The sequence below is a fragment of the Lineus longissimus genome, chromosome 10 (genome assembly GCF_910592395.1).
Source record: "Lineus longissimus chromosome 10, tnLinLong1.2, whole genome shotgun sequence".
Taxonomy (NCBI): Eukaryota; Metazoa; Nemertea; class Pilidiophora; order Heteronemertea; family Lineidae; genus Lineus; species Lineus longissimus.
Window position 1 is genome coordinate 3,047,065 of NC_088317.1, and position 18,735 is coordinate 3,065,799.

General features: G+C 40.8%; 2 protein-coding genes across 3 annotated transcripts; one reads left to right on the top strand and one right to left on the bottom strand.

Annotated features, from left to right (window-relative positions):
* Positions 1-1,493: 1,493 nt before the first annotated feature.
* On the bottom strand, positions 1,494-10,908 carry LOC135494398 (uncharacterized). 2 transcript variants are annotated; one of them, XM_064782329.1, is made up of 16 exons: positions 10,742-10,908; positions 10,304-10,468; positions 9,912-10,145; positions 9,519-9,611; positions 7,967-9,167; positions 7,669-7,698; positions 7,435-7,458; positions 6,714-6,851; positions 6,180-6,298; positions 5,800-6,007; positions 5,084-5,230; positions 4,686-4,806; positions 4,426-4,538; positions 3,992-4,086; positions 3,575-3,593; positions 3,018-3,104 (listed from the first exon to the last, which is right to left on the bottom strand). In XM_064782329.1, exons 1-15 carry the CDS (start codon positions 10,795-10,797, stop codon positions 3,581-3,583), a joined length of 2,757 nt encoding a protein of 918 aa, XP_064638399.1. In that variant the 5' UTR covers positions 10,798-10,908; the 3' UTR covers positions 3,018-3,104; positions 3,575-3,580. The 2 variants fall into 2 exon arrangements, with proteins under 2 accessions (XP_064638398.1, XP_064638399.1); XM_064782328.1 differs by lacking the exon at positions 3,575-3,593 and having other exon boundaries at positions 1,494-3,104.
* A 50-nt stretch (positions 10,909-10,958) lies between these two features.
* Positions 10,959-18,735, top strand: LOC135494407 (uncharacterized). The gene is made up of 15 exons (XM_064782341.1): positions 10,959-11,088; positions 11,998-12,039; positions 12,391-12,464; positions 12,866-12,931; positions 13,269-13,353; positions 13,520-13,652; positions 13,963-14,028; positions 14,259-14,382; positions 14,882-15,105; positions 15,487-15,630; positions 15,887-16,044; positions 16,277-16,382; positions 16,565-16,634; positions 17,220-17,323; positions 17,591-18,735. Exons 1-15 carry the CDS (start codon positions 10,965-10,967, stop codon positions 17,967-17,969), a joined length of 1,899 nt encoding a protein of 632 aa, XP_064638411.1. The 5' UTR covers positions 10,959-10,964; the 3' UTR covers positions 17,970-18,735.

The following is an 18,735-nucleotide window of genomic DNA, read 5'->3' on the forward strand; positions in this document are numbered from 1 at the left end:
GGACAATATCAATGTCTTCAGTACGAGAGTGTCACATGAAAGATTCCCATAGCAAATTAACCTATTAGCGAAACTATTTCAAGCCTACTTACAAGACGCAAATTGACCTCAAAATATTTTGTTGACTATGCAGACAATCAGACTTTTTCTTTGGATTTGACAATGCGCTCTCCCGACAAAAGTAACCAAGACACATTGAAAAATTTAATTCTTGTAATATATCATTCCGCACAATGCCCATTATTGGCATTATGCCTCTTCAGATATTATCAAGAAATGTTTATATTTTTGGACAAAACTTAGGGGATTCCAAAACCCACCGCTCGGATTCGTACAACATCAAAGTAGCCTGCCATTGTAATTTTAAAATGTTTATGCTTTTTTAAATGTAAGTCAAATATCTTGAATTGTCGGTATATCCTGATCCCTTTGATGCTTTCTTCATAAAGGAAGTCAGAAGTAGGTCTTTCTATCCTTTTGGAATTGTTTCTTCGGTATATCAAAGGAAGTGAAGACATGATTAGGAGCTGATAGGCCTACGCAAGAGAAACACAACGAAACCTGGAAGATATCAAACTTTAACTCTTCCCCCCGAACCGAAGCCAAACAAAATGCGGTCGAGGGATGGGAGGTTAGGAATGGTAGGGCCGAAGACACCCGGGGGAGGAAGGGGGCGATTGAGGGATGAGACTGCTTTGCCAGTGACGAATACAATTACGTTTTGGAGTTGTCAATTCCCTCCCTACTCACCATGGAGACGTCCAACTCATCCCCTCAATTACGCCAGGACAAAGCAAGTCACCAGGCAGTTGTGGAAACCACAGCCAATCAATTTCGATGTCGTTAAAGTTGCGTGATGTTACTGCGCAACGCCGACCCTCAGGCGAGATAGAGGCTGTTATCACAATCAGTTGTCACACAGGACAGTTCGTCAAATTGAAGGCTACACAATTGTATTTGCCTCGTCTTTGCTGTCTGCTTGTTGGGACATGGACATGATTTGTCTGTCCCTTCAAGTCACATACACGACATAGTTAAAAGATTGCCAAAGTAGTGGGCCATGGGACATTGCCTCGATACTTCATAGCCAAGGGACAGTGTCTGAATTCACCGAGAAACTCTTGCCTGTTCCTTGAAGAACCAAGGACAAACGTTTGGATAGGCCTACGTTCACTTGGACAAGGTCTCAACATATACAGGACGAAGGGACAATTTCTCAATACATGTACGTCCAGGACGAAGGGATAATGTCTCAAAGTGTCCTGGAAGAAGGGACAATGTTTCAAAGCGTCCAGGACAAAGGGACAATGGGTGATATGAATAAAGAGTAGTAAATGCTTTTATCTAAAACTCCATGTACATTTACACTTGGCCTTTCTGTACAAAATTGAAGTAAAAGCATTTGCTAGCCTTTATTCATATCACCCAATGTCTCAAAGTGTCCAGGACGAAGGAACAATGTCTCAAAGCTTCCAAAATGTATAAATTCGGAATTTTGCAAAATACGGTTCTATTTTATTTGCATCATATTTACATAAATTAAGCAATTTTCCATCTACATTGGTTTATATTGTGTACAAGATATGATACGAATACATAATATTTCTTTAATCCTACAATAATATTAGGAATAGCCAATTGTACTAAGGCAGCAAGTTCTGTAATTGGAAGCCTTAATCTTTGACTGTTCATAAAAAAATATAGGAATATTTGTCTATAGAGAAAAAGGATTCTGGAAGTTTTTCGAACATGGAAGCATCTTCTGTCAACCAAGTCAGTATAAAGGTAAAAACTTCATGAAAAGTGCAGATCATAAGATTTCAGTGGATGGACTTATAAATGGAGGAGGGGGGTGATCAATATTCCATTGATTACGACCTAAACTACAGAATCAGTAGACCTTTACAACTAACTTAGTGATAGTTTTAAGTTTTTAAAGTCCAACAAAGAGAGTATTCACCTTACCACACGCTATCGAAGACTGTTGTAGACACAACAGCAGATAGTTCATATCCATGCATCGAAATTAAAAAAAAAAAAACAGTAGTGATACACGGACCAAATTTACGAGAAACATATCACGCAGACAAAAGTTACTGTAAAACTGGTCAGGAGCTGTCCAACTTTCATAAGCAGAGCATCATTGAGCTGTCATTTCAAAAGCTGTAAAGCCACACCAATTTCACAGTAATACAGACAATCAAATGCTATTCATCAACATAATTATAAATGGCACTTAGGAAATGATAATAGACGAAAATATGAGAACTAAATGTGTTCACATTCACACATACATAATACATTAGATACAGTAATCTCAACCAATACATATTCTTTTTCATTATAGTAAACTAAAAATAGATATACAATGTACAAGGGATCTTTATCAGTGTGGCTGATAGTGAACTATAACCATGTCTTGAATCTTTTGAGTCAGTCTCAAGTTTTGTAGCACATCAATCCAAACAAAAAACGTATTATACCATGACAAAATTCTGGAACTGGAATCATGCCACAAGAGAATTTTGCCTCTAAAAATCACACTGCCTTGTCATACATTAAAGTCTTTTAATACAAGTAGGTCAAATACTATCACAGACAATAAATATTGGAAGGACTGCCACTGTGCCAAGCCATGACTGGTCAAAATATGCATGGAGAATCTTTAAACAGGACACCTCAGCAAGTTCAGAATTTGTTCAGATATATAGTGCCGACACCAGTCCCATGTGCAGTGGAACCTCCCTGAGAAGGCACCTCTCTATAAAGGACACTGGTTTTGGTCCCAAAGTGGTTGTTTCCATACAATTTGACCTCTCAAATCAGGACACCTCTCTATTAAGGACAGCACTTGTCAGTCAACTGGATGTCCTTCAAATGAGCTACGTCTTTCATTGCAGGATCCATATCTCATTCTAAGGTATGAGACCAGGTATAATTATGTCCTACACTATTGTAAATCATCTGCATCTCCAGTGTCAGGGGGAGGTCCGTCATAATGGGCCGGTGCAAAATCACCTGGAAGGTTGATCGATATATCTGGCGATGACTGCAACAGTGGCTCCACCTGGCCGTAAAGCCACGTATGAATATTTCCCGGTGCTCTGAAAGAGGAGAAGAAAGTTAGATACTAACAGGTCTGGTTGGGAATATCATACGATGTTTGCTAGGATTGTAACGTGACTAGTCATGGGACTGACTTCAAATGGTTGTATTAGTAGGTTGGTCGCATTACTGAGGTGTTTGCCAACCAGGTTTGTACAGCATTGATACAAAATGCAAGTATCACAAGTAGATGCTATGACTTCTGTGACAAAGCCTCTAAACACCACCACCATCTCAAGCAAGAGAATTTGAGTGCAGATAAAAAGAAAAGTGCTGTACCAGTGAAGAAGTACTTTCATCTATCACATAGTTCTCCTTAACAAAAGTGCAAATCAATCCCGTACCATCAGAGAAAAACCACTGAGTGGAATGATCACACTAACATTTTGTGCTAAAAAGTATTTTTTTCGACCAAGTATAATGGAATCTGTATCAAAACAACAACAACATTCTACACCAAATACCTTACCACTGACTAGGCTGAGGAGCTAAACGAATTGAGTAGATTGGAATTAGGATACTACATGACTGTACATCACAACAACTTCTGGAAGCTAGTCTATAATGTCTCTATAAGATTACATGGATATCAACTAGGGTTTACTATTGGATAATATTGCAAATTAAACTACGATTACTTTTCAGGAGAAGGGATGTACTTCTCAGGGCCTATACATCAAGGGTTGTGTGTCATATTGTTCAGCACACTACCTGTGTTGAAGGTAGGTCATCATATAATACTCGAACGTAAACTTCAGTCCTATGAACTACACGGTGTCTGATTAAAGTCAAAATCATTTCATTCACTTTGTCTTTGATTGGAGACCATGGAATAGGTAGCACATGTCTAAACAAGACAATTTCAGAATATAAGGTCTTGACTTACGCCTCGTCTGGTAATCCTCCGACCTCATGCGTGTCCAACTCTCCCAGATCCTCATCCAGACCCTGACAGAGCTCATCAAGCAAGACGTCCAAAGCCTAGAATACAAGAGAATATATCTTTTAATCGAGACTGAAAATGTCCAAACTAAGTTCTGCCTCACACATGAGAGAGGATTCCATTACAGGAAACCTTATCACAAAGCATTACCAGTACATCTGGAGCTCGAGTTTGGCCAGACAGACATGACCTAATCGCTGAATTTTCAAGGTGGCTACAGTATGGCCAACTCTATCGACATTCAAGTTGATGTCAAGGTTGGACCAACCTGAGGTATGTAAGTTTTTGTAAGCTTTTTGTTACATGCCCAGACAGCCTGACAACTGTTCCAGAGACTGCATCAAGAATCTCTTTGATAGCCAATTAATCAAACCTACCACATCAGTGACCATCTTCTCATGGACCTTCCTAAGCGGGCGATTATCAATGGTCTTTTGCTTATTGCCCAAAACATCAAGATACTCATGCAGCAGGACATCAGCGACCAAACCTACAAACAAATTCACAATTAAACCAAGAGAATACAGATTGATTACTCTCCTTATTAAAGTGTTTAGTTTCATGATTAAGGCAATACACTCCTATAGTTAGCCCTGGTAGAGTTTGCTTCAAAATGCCTGAATCCTAGTTCACTTACTGTTGAAGACCTTGTCCATATACTCCGACTCAGTCCAGATCTTGGCTTGGTGAGCAATCCGTCGGAGGATGTCGTTCAGTATGAGAGATTCAAGCAGCTTGTCACGACCGAGGCGGTCAATCTTTGAATGAAAGTGAAAATTGAAAAGGGGAAATCTAGCAAGTGATGGAACTGTAGACATTTTTGAAATGAGAGGAAGAGTGATTTCTGTGCTACTCTCAGGAAGTAGTAGTGGTTGACATTCACAAAATCGGTGAAAACAACAACATCAAAGTGTTTGAGGGCAATGCTTTTTTACTGTCAGCACTACATGTAAATAAGATCTTCTTATAATGCTGTATTGAACAATTTCTTTAAAATGAGGTCCCATATCGAGTAAGATTGAAAGGCCAGCTTACATCTTTGACTGTTTTCCTCCTGAGCTTCGTGTCGTACTCTGTGAGGACTTCATGCGCCACCTCGAAGGCTTCCTCTTCTATAAGTTCTTCCACAAGCTCATCATTGACAAAGTCCTCCAGGATCATCTCCTCCAGGGCCTCGTCCAGCTGAAGTAAAAAGGTTTGGAAATTAAAGTTAGACCTGATCCCTCATGAAGAATAGAGAGGAATACTGGCCAAAGGATACTACCCTGACCACAAAACTCATGGGCTCTGTGTTGGTTTGATTCATTTATAGCAACTTCAGCAGTTTGGTGTCATTTTTGCAGAAACATACCCATTAATAACATTAACTGAACCAGTTGTGTAATATCTGTTACATAATAATCCCGTCATCACCAGGGACAAACATTCCCTGATGAAGTAGGAGTGTTTTCGTTGACATCCAGATCCAAATCAAATATTTTGACAGCAGAATCAAAATAAAAGTTTGGTTTCCACTGCAGCGGGGAATCGCATAGGTGCTACATTAATTTTTATGTAACTAATTGGGTTGGCATTGCGAAGTGACTATTAAAACCTGTGAAAGCAGCAAAACCGCAGCAGTAAACTACTGTAGTGGAATCAGACCTTTACAGTTAAGCAAGTATTGCCAAGTGTGGATATAGAAATTTTCACAAAAAATAAAGACTCAGACCACTTTGAGATGGCCATTCAACGGAAACTAAAAAACTTACCACTGAGGCTGCTTCCTCCCGAATGATCTCATCAGTAATCAGGAGGAGGTAGTCAAAGATCGATGAGTTCATGACGTAGATGTCGGCAAGTTCCAACACCGCCTCCCGCGCCGCTTCAGTCGCGCCGTCAAACACCACCTCGTTGAAGAGGTCATCCAGAAACTCCTCTAGGGGGTCCTTCTTCTGATTGAATTGTTCCTCTAAGTAACTGGAAGGAGATTTCATCATTTCATTTCATCTTACTGGTGACAGTTACTAACAATTCCCAAAAGTCAAGTAACCCGTTAATTTTAATGTCATCATTTGTGTCAAAACGCTGGGAAGAACAGACCTTTTGCATCATGTAAATATGATCAACAGGGAGAGATTCTCAAACTTACCCATCAACAAATTCTCTAGCGACTTCTCCAACGATGCCCTTTGCCATCCAGATAACTTCAGTATCGACAATGTCATTGGCAACTTGTTTGGATGGGTGGAACATCGGGTGGGTAGCAGGCTGTAGGGGAGGAGTGATGTTAGTTTTGTTTAGTCTTTCTAGCCTCTAGTATTTTTTAGGCATTTGACAGTACAGCTGAGTTTCAGACCACTCAAGTCTCCAACAGCCACGAGGGAAGTGAGAATGTCACTCCCTCAGATTTGGTACACTAGCTTAAGAATCTTCTCACACAATCAATGTTAAAAATTCACCTTCCTGTTTCAAAATCAAATGGTCCCTTCAATAGTTGTGTATTTCTTAATCTCTCTTTGACCAAACACTTTTTACAATGCTTTAACTCCTTACAGACCCCTGACTCAGCGGCCTGTGATGTTGCAGTTGCGAAAGGTTTCAAACGCTTTTTAAGTCCGGATGATCATTTGGCAATCTTAAAGTTAGGGATATATCTACGGGTATGGTTAGACTAGATACACACCAAAGTGTTCATGTGAGAGATGGTCTCAATTAGAACATCAGGAATGATATCCTCGTCGAGAAAGTCAGCAATGAGAGCCTCAGTGAATGTGTTAGCAAAGTCCGGGTAGTCAAGGAAATGCTTGATCATCTGAAGGTCCTGAAAATGCACACAGGTTACATGTATGTTATGAAAAACAAACCTGGAAGACATTCACACAGGACATGGTTAGAAGATAGGCATATAAATATTCAAGGTTCAATCCAATATTTTTGGCCCTGTGATTGTTAGAGAAGAGACAGAGTAATCGATACAGCCTAGTTAGAAAGTATTATTAGGACAAGATGTGAAAACAAGAAAGGTTATTTGATATAGAGTTGGAAAAGGTCAACGAATTTTCACTTGACAGTGGGGTCAGTGGATAGAAATATACAACAACCTCTTTCTTTTTTATGACAACTTTGGCTGATGCATTTCTCACTTTAGCTGCTACACCCTTTTTGTTCTGTTGAAATAAATATTGAACTTATGACGATTGCTAATATGACTTTAAGATGACAGGAAAATGCAATCAAACTTTCATCCATTTTGCTAGTATGTGGATTCCACTTCTTTTGTGTGAGATCCAATTGGACCATATCAATAGAAGATTCCCAACACAGAACAAGGAAATGAACAAATAAAGGCATACTAATGCCTATACTCTATTATTAGATCATGGTCTGATGCCTTAAATCCTTACCCTGGGTAGGTTGATGTCAGGTGTCTGAAAAAAAGAGAAGAAATCACATTGTTGCATTCATGAAATAATGATTCTCAGTCGAGTGGAAACTAATGAAAGTGTATCGAGTAATGGGCTCTCATTCAAATTAGTCTTTTTCAATCTGATGAAGTCATTGTGACAGGTTCTTGTGATGTGAAGCGATGCTAAATGCACTTCTAATAAAAACTATCAGGGCATGTTACACTGACTTACCACTCGATCAGCGATGAGGTCAGTGCCGTACTGAAATATACAAATAAAGAGTTTACAAGTCACAAACCACAAACTATTTCAAGAATATGACGAAAATGTAGAAATTTCTCTCAAATATGAGCTTTTTAGTCTGGAGACTGCTCTTATTGTTTGACAGCAATCCTCTTTAGCCATAGCAGACCGTGCGTTGTCTCTCGATTGTGACTTTGTCTCCTGATTGTGAATTCATCTCTGGTGTGTCTCGCACAACAAGCAATGACCCAATTCCATCTGTCAGCATTTCCCACTCAGACTTTACCTTGTATCGCCTCAGCACAGAGTTTGTCCTCTCATCAAAGAGAGCATTCCTATCCTGAAGATAGCGAGGTCTCGACTGCGTGTAATGATAATAGAACTTGGGTCTTCGTGACGGACCAAGAGTCTGTGTGCTACTCATCACATCAGAACCGTGAATATTTGGCACAGGAAAAGAAATCTCTTCATAACTGGTTGGACGGTATTCATCTTCGCTCAGAGGTGGCGGATCCTGGGGGTCATTTTTATAACTAGCCGCAGGAGAATAGACTGACCCTGAAAAAGATTTCACAGACCCAACGGGGTGGCGACTATTCAATGATTTGGCACTGTTCGACTCATTGGAATCATAAGGAGATGAGTTTTCCCTCAGACGCCGAGCGACATCAGCAGGGACAGGATCATCAGCGACATAATCTATCTTCTTCTGTCGTGCTTTAAGTTTATTGTACAAGTCAGAATGGCCTTCAGAGCTGCTGTCGTTGACAGACTCATTTCCAACAAAGTCTATTTCACCCTGTCTTTTCTTACGCGCTAGAATGCGTTCACGTTCTCGGGCCATCTTTTCCTTATAAGCTTGATCACGATCTAGTGCTCCCTTTCTTTCCTTATAAGACCGATCCTCATTTTCGCCCCCTCTTTCGCCCTTTTTCTCCACAAAGGACCGATCACGTTCAGCTAATTCCCTATTCCGCCGATCCTGCTCCAAGCGACGCTGCATTTCAAAATCGTGATATTCCGCGCGCTCGCGCTCCCACCTCTCGCGATCTTGCCGTCGCCGCTCGCGCTCACTAGCAGTAGTCTTATAAGACTTATTTGACATATTTGACATTTTCGTATCCCCACGCCTTACGTCAAAAGTTCCCACAGAACGGTCGGTCATTTCAACATACGGGTGCATGGGGTCAATCCCGACATCCATCAACTGGCCAGCCTCAGGATCATCCCACTGTGTTGCTCGATGATCAATCGTATAAGTTGCTTGATCCATCGTGTACGGTTTCGGCGGTTCCCGGATGACAACGACTTTCTTTTTGCGCTTGCGATGTCGCCTGGGTTGGTGGTAGTACATAGGTTGTGGGGCGAACATTGGCTGTGGCTGGACGTAGATAGGGTACGGGTAGGCTCCCATGAAGCCGTCATCGTCGTAGGAGTCGTCACTTTCTGTTTCGCCCCAGCTGTCTTCGTTACTCTCATCAGTTGGTCTGGAAGCAGAAGATTTGCATGATATACAGTGGAACCTCCCTTAACGGGCACCTCTCTATCAAGGACAACCTCTCTATCAAGGACACTAGTTTTGGTACCAAATTACTCATTTCCATTCAATTTGACCTCTCTAACCAGGACAACTCTCTATAAAGAACGACACTTGTCAGTACCGGGGGTGTCTCTAATAGAGAGGTTCTGCTGTACTCTTGTTCGCCAATGAATAGCAGACGATTTGACAAATATCTTTCAACTTAACTATTCTAAACGCTTGGTTATGTGGCAACAGCAAATGAGAATAGAGATGGATGTTGGTTTACAAAATCTTATCAACAACATGATCAACTTACTGATAGAAAGCTCTCCTCGGGGGAACGGGTGGCACAACATTGTACCTTGATCTTGGAAGCCTCTCCTTTTCATGTCTTGGCTTTGATTTCATCCTTGAACAAACAAAAATATGCTGGACTGTAGGTTTTAAAGATGAAGAAGGGGTGGGGTGGATGTACATTAGACTGCTTTTAGTCAGAGCTCAGCTTTTTAAACTCACGATGTTAGGCCACTGATTGCCTTACCAGGCTCTAGAACAAACATTTTCGGGAAAACATCGCAAGACTTCCTCAATCAGAGGTGAAAATAAGCCCCCGACTCCATTGGTTAAAAAACAACTATCAACTATTCAGTCGCCCTTATGGAACAACTGTGACTAAACGTCGAAGACTTTCAAAAGAAAAGTTTCACACCTTGGCAGCTGAGAAGGAGGAGTACCATTTCTCGGCCCTGGAGACCCATTATTCACCCTCCGGCCCGGAGGCGTGTTGACCTTTGGCTCCGGCACTGGCGGCGTCTCTTTCCCCTTGAAGGCATCTGGTCTTCCAATCAGGACTTTGTGGGGGACATTGTCCTTTGTGATGCTGGGGCTGCGGGATGGAACTCCTGCATAGCTTATTTGACTCCCAGACCTTTCTGAAGGGGACCTATTGGAAAGGTAATGTACAAACAATTAGATAGCGTTTAATGAAGATGCACGGTGGTATAGCAGAATACCTATCTGCAACTTCGTGTAACCTAATCTGGCCCACCCAGCTCCTGCCTATATCATCTCCCTTTATTTTAACACAGAATCTTAACGTACCTAGTTGGGAGAGACGCCCTTCTCACAACTTTTTGCGCCTCTTTTTCCCGATCAGCTTTCGATAAGGAATTTGCTCTGCCACCAGTTCCATTGATAGAGTTTGCTCGGCTGTTTGCCTTATTCAGCGAGTTCTTCTTCAGGAGATCTTTCCTAATTCTTGTGAGGCTGGAAAGATGAAGTAAGAGTTAGATACAGGCAGTAATCTGAAGTAAAATGTTATTATTCATTTCTCTGCAACGATGCCACTCATCGTAATTCCACCATCAGCAACAGGTCAGAACCGTAAGTAGTACCGGTCAACAAAATAGATAGACGATAACTGATAAAAGAAATGTGTCAAATATAGGTTGTGTACTAAAATACAAATAGTAGTGTAAATGTACATGAAATGTACACAAATTCCTGTATATTGCTTTGACAATGTCAACAACCGCATACCCATCTCTCTGGTGGTCCCAGAACCTTTCTTGTGGTGTCGCTGGATTCGCCATCATCTGCTCTCAGCAAGCCACTATCCCCCATTCTATATTATTCATAATTTAGGTAGATATTTAACAAAATATTGAGGTTGTCATTCCGTTTCCAAAGTCAACAACTCCATTTTGGATTTCCCGGAAGTATTTTTGCAGAGCCCTCTTGCGGGGTAGAGTGGAACTGAAAGATGGCAGCCCCAATAAAAATAAATGGGGCAGAGCCTCTTCTTTCTCTTGAAAAACACCCACAAATTATCGCTTCTAAAAAGAAAACAAGTAAAGGGAGCTTGAAATTGATATATATACAATGTTGTGAGTATGTAGGAATTGCCATTTTAGTTAGCTTACTTGTGTGAAAGCTGATAACAGTACAGATATTTTTCTTGACTTTCATTTTCAGATACACAGTTAAACACACTCAAATGTTGGGCACAGCATGGAGGTATTTATACCTCCATGGGCACAGCCACAAGCACAGGCACAGTGATGTTAATTTATTTTCAATACAGGTGCACTCATCTTGCATGTAATATATTGCTTAAAATTTTCAGAATGTGTCTGATTATATTCATGTCGAGCCATTGAATGAATCGGGTAAAGTCAGCTTCAAAGTTCAATGCGACAGTTCAGGACTTGGTCCCGGATATGACGATGAAACGGTTTTCACATAGCTATTGCTAACTGGTCCAGTCAGCATGGCTGGGCTTGATTGGCTGACTCAAGAATGGACCCGGCCAAAAAAGCAGCACTAGCATTATTTAATGGACTGAAAATTTATATAAATCATGATCTGGTATAACAGAAATTATTGTTTTTATCCAGTGTTCTAAAAGTAAAACGAAAGAGATCATTGAATATTTCAATCACTTTGTTTATTGACAAAGAAACCCAACAGTTTTATTGGTCATCATAAACTACATTGAACTTTCTGTGCAGTCCTTACAAACAGTTGTGGTGATTTATGCGTACATATGTTGTAGGCCTACATGTATGGACACCTGGCACCATAAAGTTAGACAACCGAAAACATGGAGATAAAATCTTTCATTTAAATATCATTTGTCCTCTACTTGAATTGCAGCTGTATTTCTAATAATTTTTTTTTCCTTCTTTTGTAAATGAGTGAGTGAAATGAAATCAGATTGGCTTTGGAAACATATACTTGACTGTGAACATCGCTGGAAAAACTGTGAATTTACATGATTATTTTTGTATTTGCAGATTTTGTGACCATAGCAACTATTCTTGGGACTGGTATTTTAGGTAAGATTTACATTTTTACAGAGACCTACATTAGTAGGAAGCTATGACTGACTGAGACAAGCTAGATAATCCACACATACATTAGAAAGGGAGTGTGGGTCCTTTAAAAATCCCACACTTTGAACGCCCAACCTTGAGTGATACTTTCTTTCCACTTTATAGTTAGTAAAGTGGCCAAAGTTGAAGCTAGGAGAGGCCATCATACATGTATGACAACTGTCTGTCATGTCCGATAAAGAATAAGCAACATATATTATCTAAAATACCTAAGAAATGCATTTTCAAATATACGTCTTCCTGAACAATCTCCCCCTTCATTAAAATTCAGTTGTTGATACTTTTCCTTTGCAGGTCTTCCAGTGACGCTCTCCCGTGCCGGCCTCTACCCTTTCCTAGTCTCATTTATCATTGGATTCTTCATGCAGGTGAGATCAGAGTTCACGCTCCACAGCTTTAGGTTCTAATTGACAGCAATCATTGGCCTCTAACTATCAACCTTTACACCCCCACTTTTCCTTATGGACCTGTCTAGTGCACCAACAGGAAGAGTCTATACAGGGAAGTGGGGTGAAGAAAAGGTTGAGTTGAGACGACTTTTAGAAAAATTGAGTCTAATGCAACACCAATTAGGGGGGCCTCGTAGACTACTGGCTACCACAAGATAGGGCCAGGGTTAGATACCAGGGATTGGTAACACCAATAGCTTTGGGACTTAACTTTAGATCTCATAGGTCAGCAGTTAAAAAGCTTTTGTAAAATCCACCCTTTTACTACATCATCTTTAGTCTTGCACTTGCCTCATGTATGTGCTTCAATATCCTTCTAGGGCCTCCTGATATGCATATTCACAGACCTACTCCAACGGACCTATGCAGTCCAGCTCATCAGAAGGGTAGGTACTTGGATAAGTTTAGAATGGGGTATTCACTAAAGCATCAGAATGTTTGAGTATTTCTGCTTGAATAAAATTGCATTTGGCTTGCAAAATGAAAAGGAAGTCATTTGCAATGACTTGAAATAAGATATATAAACCTCTAGATCCCTGCTGGTCATGTAAGTTGGTTCAAGCACCACCTGTGCATGTACGCAGTTGTGACTCTGTAACAATCACTAGTGCCGCCCTGGCACTAGCTACATTGTAGAAACACTTCTCCTTTAAACTCCGAAACTGGTGTAGAACTAGGAACTCTCCGATTCTTTCTCCTCATCAATTGACCTTGACCTTTCAGGAGCATGATGAGATGATACCGCTGACGGAGATCGACCTCGATGACGACTCATTCAGCGATGCGGAGGAGGAAAATGAAAATAGTGGTAAGCATCAGAAAAATATTCCTTGTATGCCATGGAGAATGTTTCGAATTCATCAGAATGGTTTCCTGTACGCTGTAACGTCAGTGGACCAAGTAGTGACTTGGCCACCGGTCGACCCTCAATCATGAGGCTGGCGTTTTTCTCTGATGACCTTTTCCATTTTCAGGTCCTGTGTTGGCGGGTCATGTGATCATCCCGAAGGATATTGGCGTAAAGGAACCAAACTTACACCTGATGGGCCAGCTGTTTCTTGGCTGCGGTGTTAGGCAGCTTTTTGATCTAGTCTTAATTGTCCAGTTGTAAGTATAGGAATATATCTGAGGAGCCAGAGTGGTCTGGTGACTCAGGACCATTGGCTTGTCGCTGAGAGGTCTCCAGTTCAATCTCCCTGTCGGTGGGAGACTGGGTAGATTTCTACATACTGGAAGGTTTGAACTTTTTGCCTGATAAGTTGAAATCCAAAATGGCGTTAAACAAAAATACTGTATTCATAAGACTGGGATTGAAGAACAATTTTTCGGTATTGTTCTATTTGATGAGAAAAACTTCCCAATATCCTATCTACTGGTATCCATCCTGTTGCTTTACAAGATGTTCTCTTCATTTCAGTATTTCCCTGTTGATCAGTTATACCCTGGCTGGCAGTGAAGCTTATGCCCAAGTGATAGGAGTTCCGTAAGTTGACCTTCTACCATAGCCTTTAACAAGGTATTGATCTAGGTACAGAGGGGACATCCAACAGCTGTATGAAAGAGTTTTCCTTTGAGTAAAAAAGTTTGAGTCAATGCATCTCCCTTCTCTCTGCGAAATTTGCACATGAGCAATTTATCAAAACGAATTCACTTCCAATATTTTTGTTTTGTCATTGTTTGCCTGAATTGCATTCCCCTTTCTTTCCTTTTCAGTTATTTGTATGTGATTCCAGTGTTCTGCGGCCTGTTGACAATGGCCATAGTGTTTGCTCTCAATCTCATTCAACCAGTCGTCTCCATCCTCACGCTCGCCAAAGGGACACTTTTACTTGGAACAGTAAGTCTTGTTATCTAGCAGACCTCGCAAAAGTTCAGGTTATATCAAACAAAACTCACAAAGGTTAAAGTTAAAGTTAAAGTTTAGGGTTTATAGTCTGATATCAACTACGATACAGGTTATCATCCGACTTTACACTTTAACCCCAGTCTGTCCTGAAACCTTTCAGTAGACCTCAGATGAGCTGCTCAACCAGCGCTACAATCTGAGCATTTCTGACCGGTACCCATTTATACACCTGGGTGCAGAGCGGCAAGTAAGACAGAGAGACCAGCCTACAGTCTCACGCCGACAGTGGGGATCGAACCCGGGACCTCTTGACCGCTGGTCGAGAGTCCAAGCCACTACACCACAGCGGCTCCTAAGGTTCATGTGATATGAAGCTGCACTCATATCTAACAACTTGTCATCAATTTCAAGACCAAAACCCACTTGTAGTCTTACAGCTAGCTATTTCTAGATGACAACTCGTCTTATAAAATCCTGTCATAATTTGCAGGTGATAGTGACCTTTTATGTCGGTGCTGAAATACACCATGAGATCACCAATGACTTCATGTACACTGGCGCCCCCTTTCTCATGGGAACGGTGGCCTTGGGCGGCATCATCAACGTGATGCCGTTCCTCTACAGCAAGATAGGCCAGAATCCACAACAGGTCCAGAGCTTCCGGTTCGCCATCATCATGGGACTCCTGACGTGTACTGTCCTCAACGTATTATGGTGAGTTGGTTGTTTCATTGACTTTCAAAGTCAATTTCAGTCTGTCTCACCCAGCTAGGAGGCAACAGGTGACGATCTACCGTCCAGGCACAGGGCGCTGCAGTCAGAAAACACCTTCGGCTTCACAGAATAGGGTTGAGAGAATCTGCTGAATGTGTATGTGGAGCTGCGTGGAGCTGGAAACCAGACTCCTGCTCATGGGAACTGAGACTTGATGTTAAGATGTACATGCATCCAGATTTCGGAGCTCAAATTCAGTGGAAATGACTTGATTAGGACCAAATGCGGTGTCCTTCATACATGTATAAGAGAGGTGTCTGCTGATGGAGGTCCCACTGCCTGTTAGGTAATCATTAAAACTTGTCTCATTTTATTTTTCAGGTGCTGGGCTGTGCTAGATATCGTACCTCAGTTAGATGCAGTAACGTGTGTGAAGGGTTCCTTGCCAGGGAACCATAGCAAGATTCTATTTACAAACCCAAGTAAACCTGATATGGTCTGCTTGCAAAATATCTCCTTAGGAAGGTTAGTTTATCTATAGTGGATACAGTAATCTTCTTGGGTGACGGGCGTTATCATGGATTGTTGCCCCGGGATCGGTGTTCTTGACCAAACACTACTGAGAAAACAAGGTACTAGTATCAAGTTAGTAGTCTCAATGTTCAGTGTTATCCTATAGTTTAAAGTCACCCCATGTGACAGTACTTCAATCATTGAATTTAACATTTCGTTTTGCAACAAATCCTTTCAGTCGCTGGGACTCTGGTGAATCTTTTTTCAGGTCTGCTGCTAATGGAGAGATCTCCACTATTCCCTTGACACAGATGATACAAAATCTCTACCCAGCCTATACATGGGTCGCATTCCTAGTCGAACTCTTCATCATGGTCAGCATCACCGTATCCTACCTCACAATAGGAGCAGCGATGCATCATACATGTAAGTCTTCAGATTTGTCTTCTCAAAGTCACAATCTGCCATTTTCGTCCTCGGGTAAGCAAGTTCTAATTCATGATACTTGCTCTGATGATGACCAGTTTTGCAAAATGCCCTCGAGCGGCATCTGGGAAAGTGGTCTCTCAAAATGCAGATGTTCTTTTCGTAATTTGAAGCCCACAGAGAAAAGTGGCCAAGGCATCTTTCTCATTCAGATTTTGTTGTTTTTTCCCAGTAAAAGGCTTAGTCGAGTCCATGTGGTCTTCCCAGGATCGATTCACAAGTTACATGTCCAAAATAAAAGTGGCTGCCTCGAGATGTCGGAAGTGTACCACTCAATTGTAAGTCCGGTTAAATCTTTCATTCGTGTTCGGCCTTTTACATTCTGCTGTAAAGTTTTAACTAACTATTGTTAAAATTGTCACCAAGTCAAACTTCGTTGCATTTTATAAGATCAGTTGATCAAACAAACAGTGCAATACGTGTTTTATTTTCTTACAGTGCTTTTTTGTTCATTTTTCAGTCTTTGCAGCACATTCCTGTCTCTAGTTGCATTTAGTGTTGTGTTTGCAATAGCTATGTTAAACCCGAAGGTAATTTACTCAATTCGTTTTACTTAGCATGAATTATAGCTGTCCTTAGTAGCAGGTAATGACCTAACGGGTTGACATGCTTTTGAGTCTTGTGTTTTAGTCGTTGTAATGAACATTTGATTTTTATGCGAACTTGTTTGGACAGTTAGGTCAGCCCCATGAAGCTTGTCATTAATCTTGAGCAGTATTGAAACTAGTGTCATTTCTAAGATATCTAATGTCAATCAGTTTGGTCTCTTGGCTGGTTTAGTAACTAGTGTCATTTCTAAGATATCTAATGTCAATCAGTCTGGTCTCTTGGCTGGTTTAGTGACTAGTGTCATTTCTAAGATATCTAATGTCAATCAGTTTGGTCTCTTGGCTGGTTTAGTAACTAGTGTCATTTCTAAGATATCTTATGTCAATCAGTTTGGTCTCTTGGCTGGTTTAGTAACTAGTGTCATTTCTAAGATATCTAATGTCAATCAGTTTGGTCTCTTGGCTGGTTTAGTAAGTGTGCAGTACAGTGCTTGATTTGGACTCGATGTCTAACATGTCTTAGCATTCTTATCATTATGAATATCAAAATTGTTGTTTTCGTTTCAGGGGTTTGTTGACATGTTAGAGAAAGTAGCATCATCTGTGATAAACATTGAAGCTGGCTTATTCGTCTTCCTTATGCTGCTCAAGGCAAGGAACTCACAAAACAGGTAATAAAAGGTTGTAATAAAAGATCTTGCCGCCAGCCAGCACAAACCTTAACTTGGGTTAGCTTGGGAGTGGCCACTGTCCCACTAGAAAATTTTGTCAGAAACTTTACTTTGGGACAGATCTGCTGTAGAATATCAAGAAATAATAATAACTGCTGATGCTTTTCCACGTTTTGCCATGTACATGTATCAGTCCAATATCCTTTTCCAAGCAAAGTTTTTGTGTAAAAGAGTTTTCCATGGCATGATAGTTTTCTTCCTTTTCAGGAGAGCGCTTATTCCCCTGCCTCTCCCAAACTGGGTCTACTACCTCCAAGTTCTTCTGCCAATCTACTTCTGTTTTGCTGTCGTCTACGATGTCTTCAACGCAATCGTGGACATCCTCGCTCGTTACGGGATATCAATATGGCCGCCAGGGGCAGGACATTCAGAAATCATAAACGGGACAGTGTTTCAGAATTATAGCGGAATTACGGACCCAGCGGTCACTCTCCCAACAAACATTCTAAAAAATACGACGGGGAGAAATCTTGGGGATTTAGTTTCGACCACAATGACTATGGTAGTTCAAAATACTACAGGAGTTATACAGAATGTTTCCGCAGTTATCAGAGACGTAAAAATTGAACAAGACGGTAATGGATGATGTTTGAATGCCGTAGGGATTGATGTCGGGACACAATATCTTTTGTAAACCACGCTTGTTATAGAGTGTCGTTTGACAAATGGTATTTGGCCTGAGGTCAAGTCGGAATGAAAATGTGTGTTGAGTATTTGGCGTCATTCGTGGAGAGCAGTATTTGTTCAAGTCGAGAGTAATAATGCAGTAGAACCTCTCTATTAGGACACCCTTGGACTGGCAATGATGTCCTTAATTGAAAGGTGTCCTAATTGCAGTTGTTCTGATGTTCTGTCAGCTTTGGCCCTCATTCCATAGGTGAGAGGTGTCCAAAGTAGTATAATTTTTCAGTGTATTGTGCAATGTTGCCTGCAATACGGTTTTCAAATTGCTGGTGGAGGTATTTTTTGGACTTAACTAACCGTCTTTCCTAAATCTAAATTGACTTATTTATAATTTGAGAGGTTATATATATGATTTGATTTATATATTTTGAAAGTTGATAAAGATGAAGCTTCATATTTTGATTATGATGTAATTTAGATCAATTCAGGTTTTTGCGATATGAGTTCAGGACTAGTAAATGCTTTTACTTCAGTTATGCACAGAAATACATATGTATAAGTGTACATGAAGTTCTCAGTAAAAGCTTTTGCTAGTTTTTATTCATATCGCCCAAATGCATGAATAGCTGTGGCGCTGATAATGCTCTCCTCTGTGGAATACCAATAATGCATGGCTTTTTCTATGCCAAAACAGTTGCTAAGTCATCGTATGAAAGGAATCAAGACCA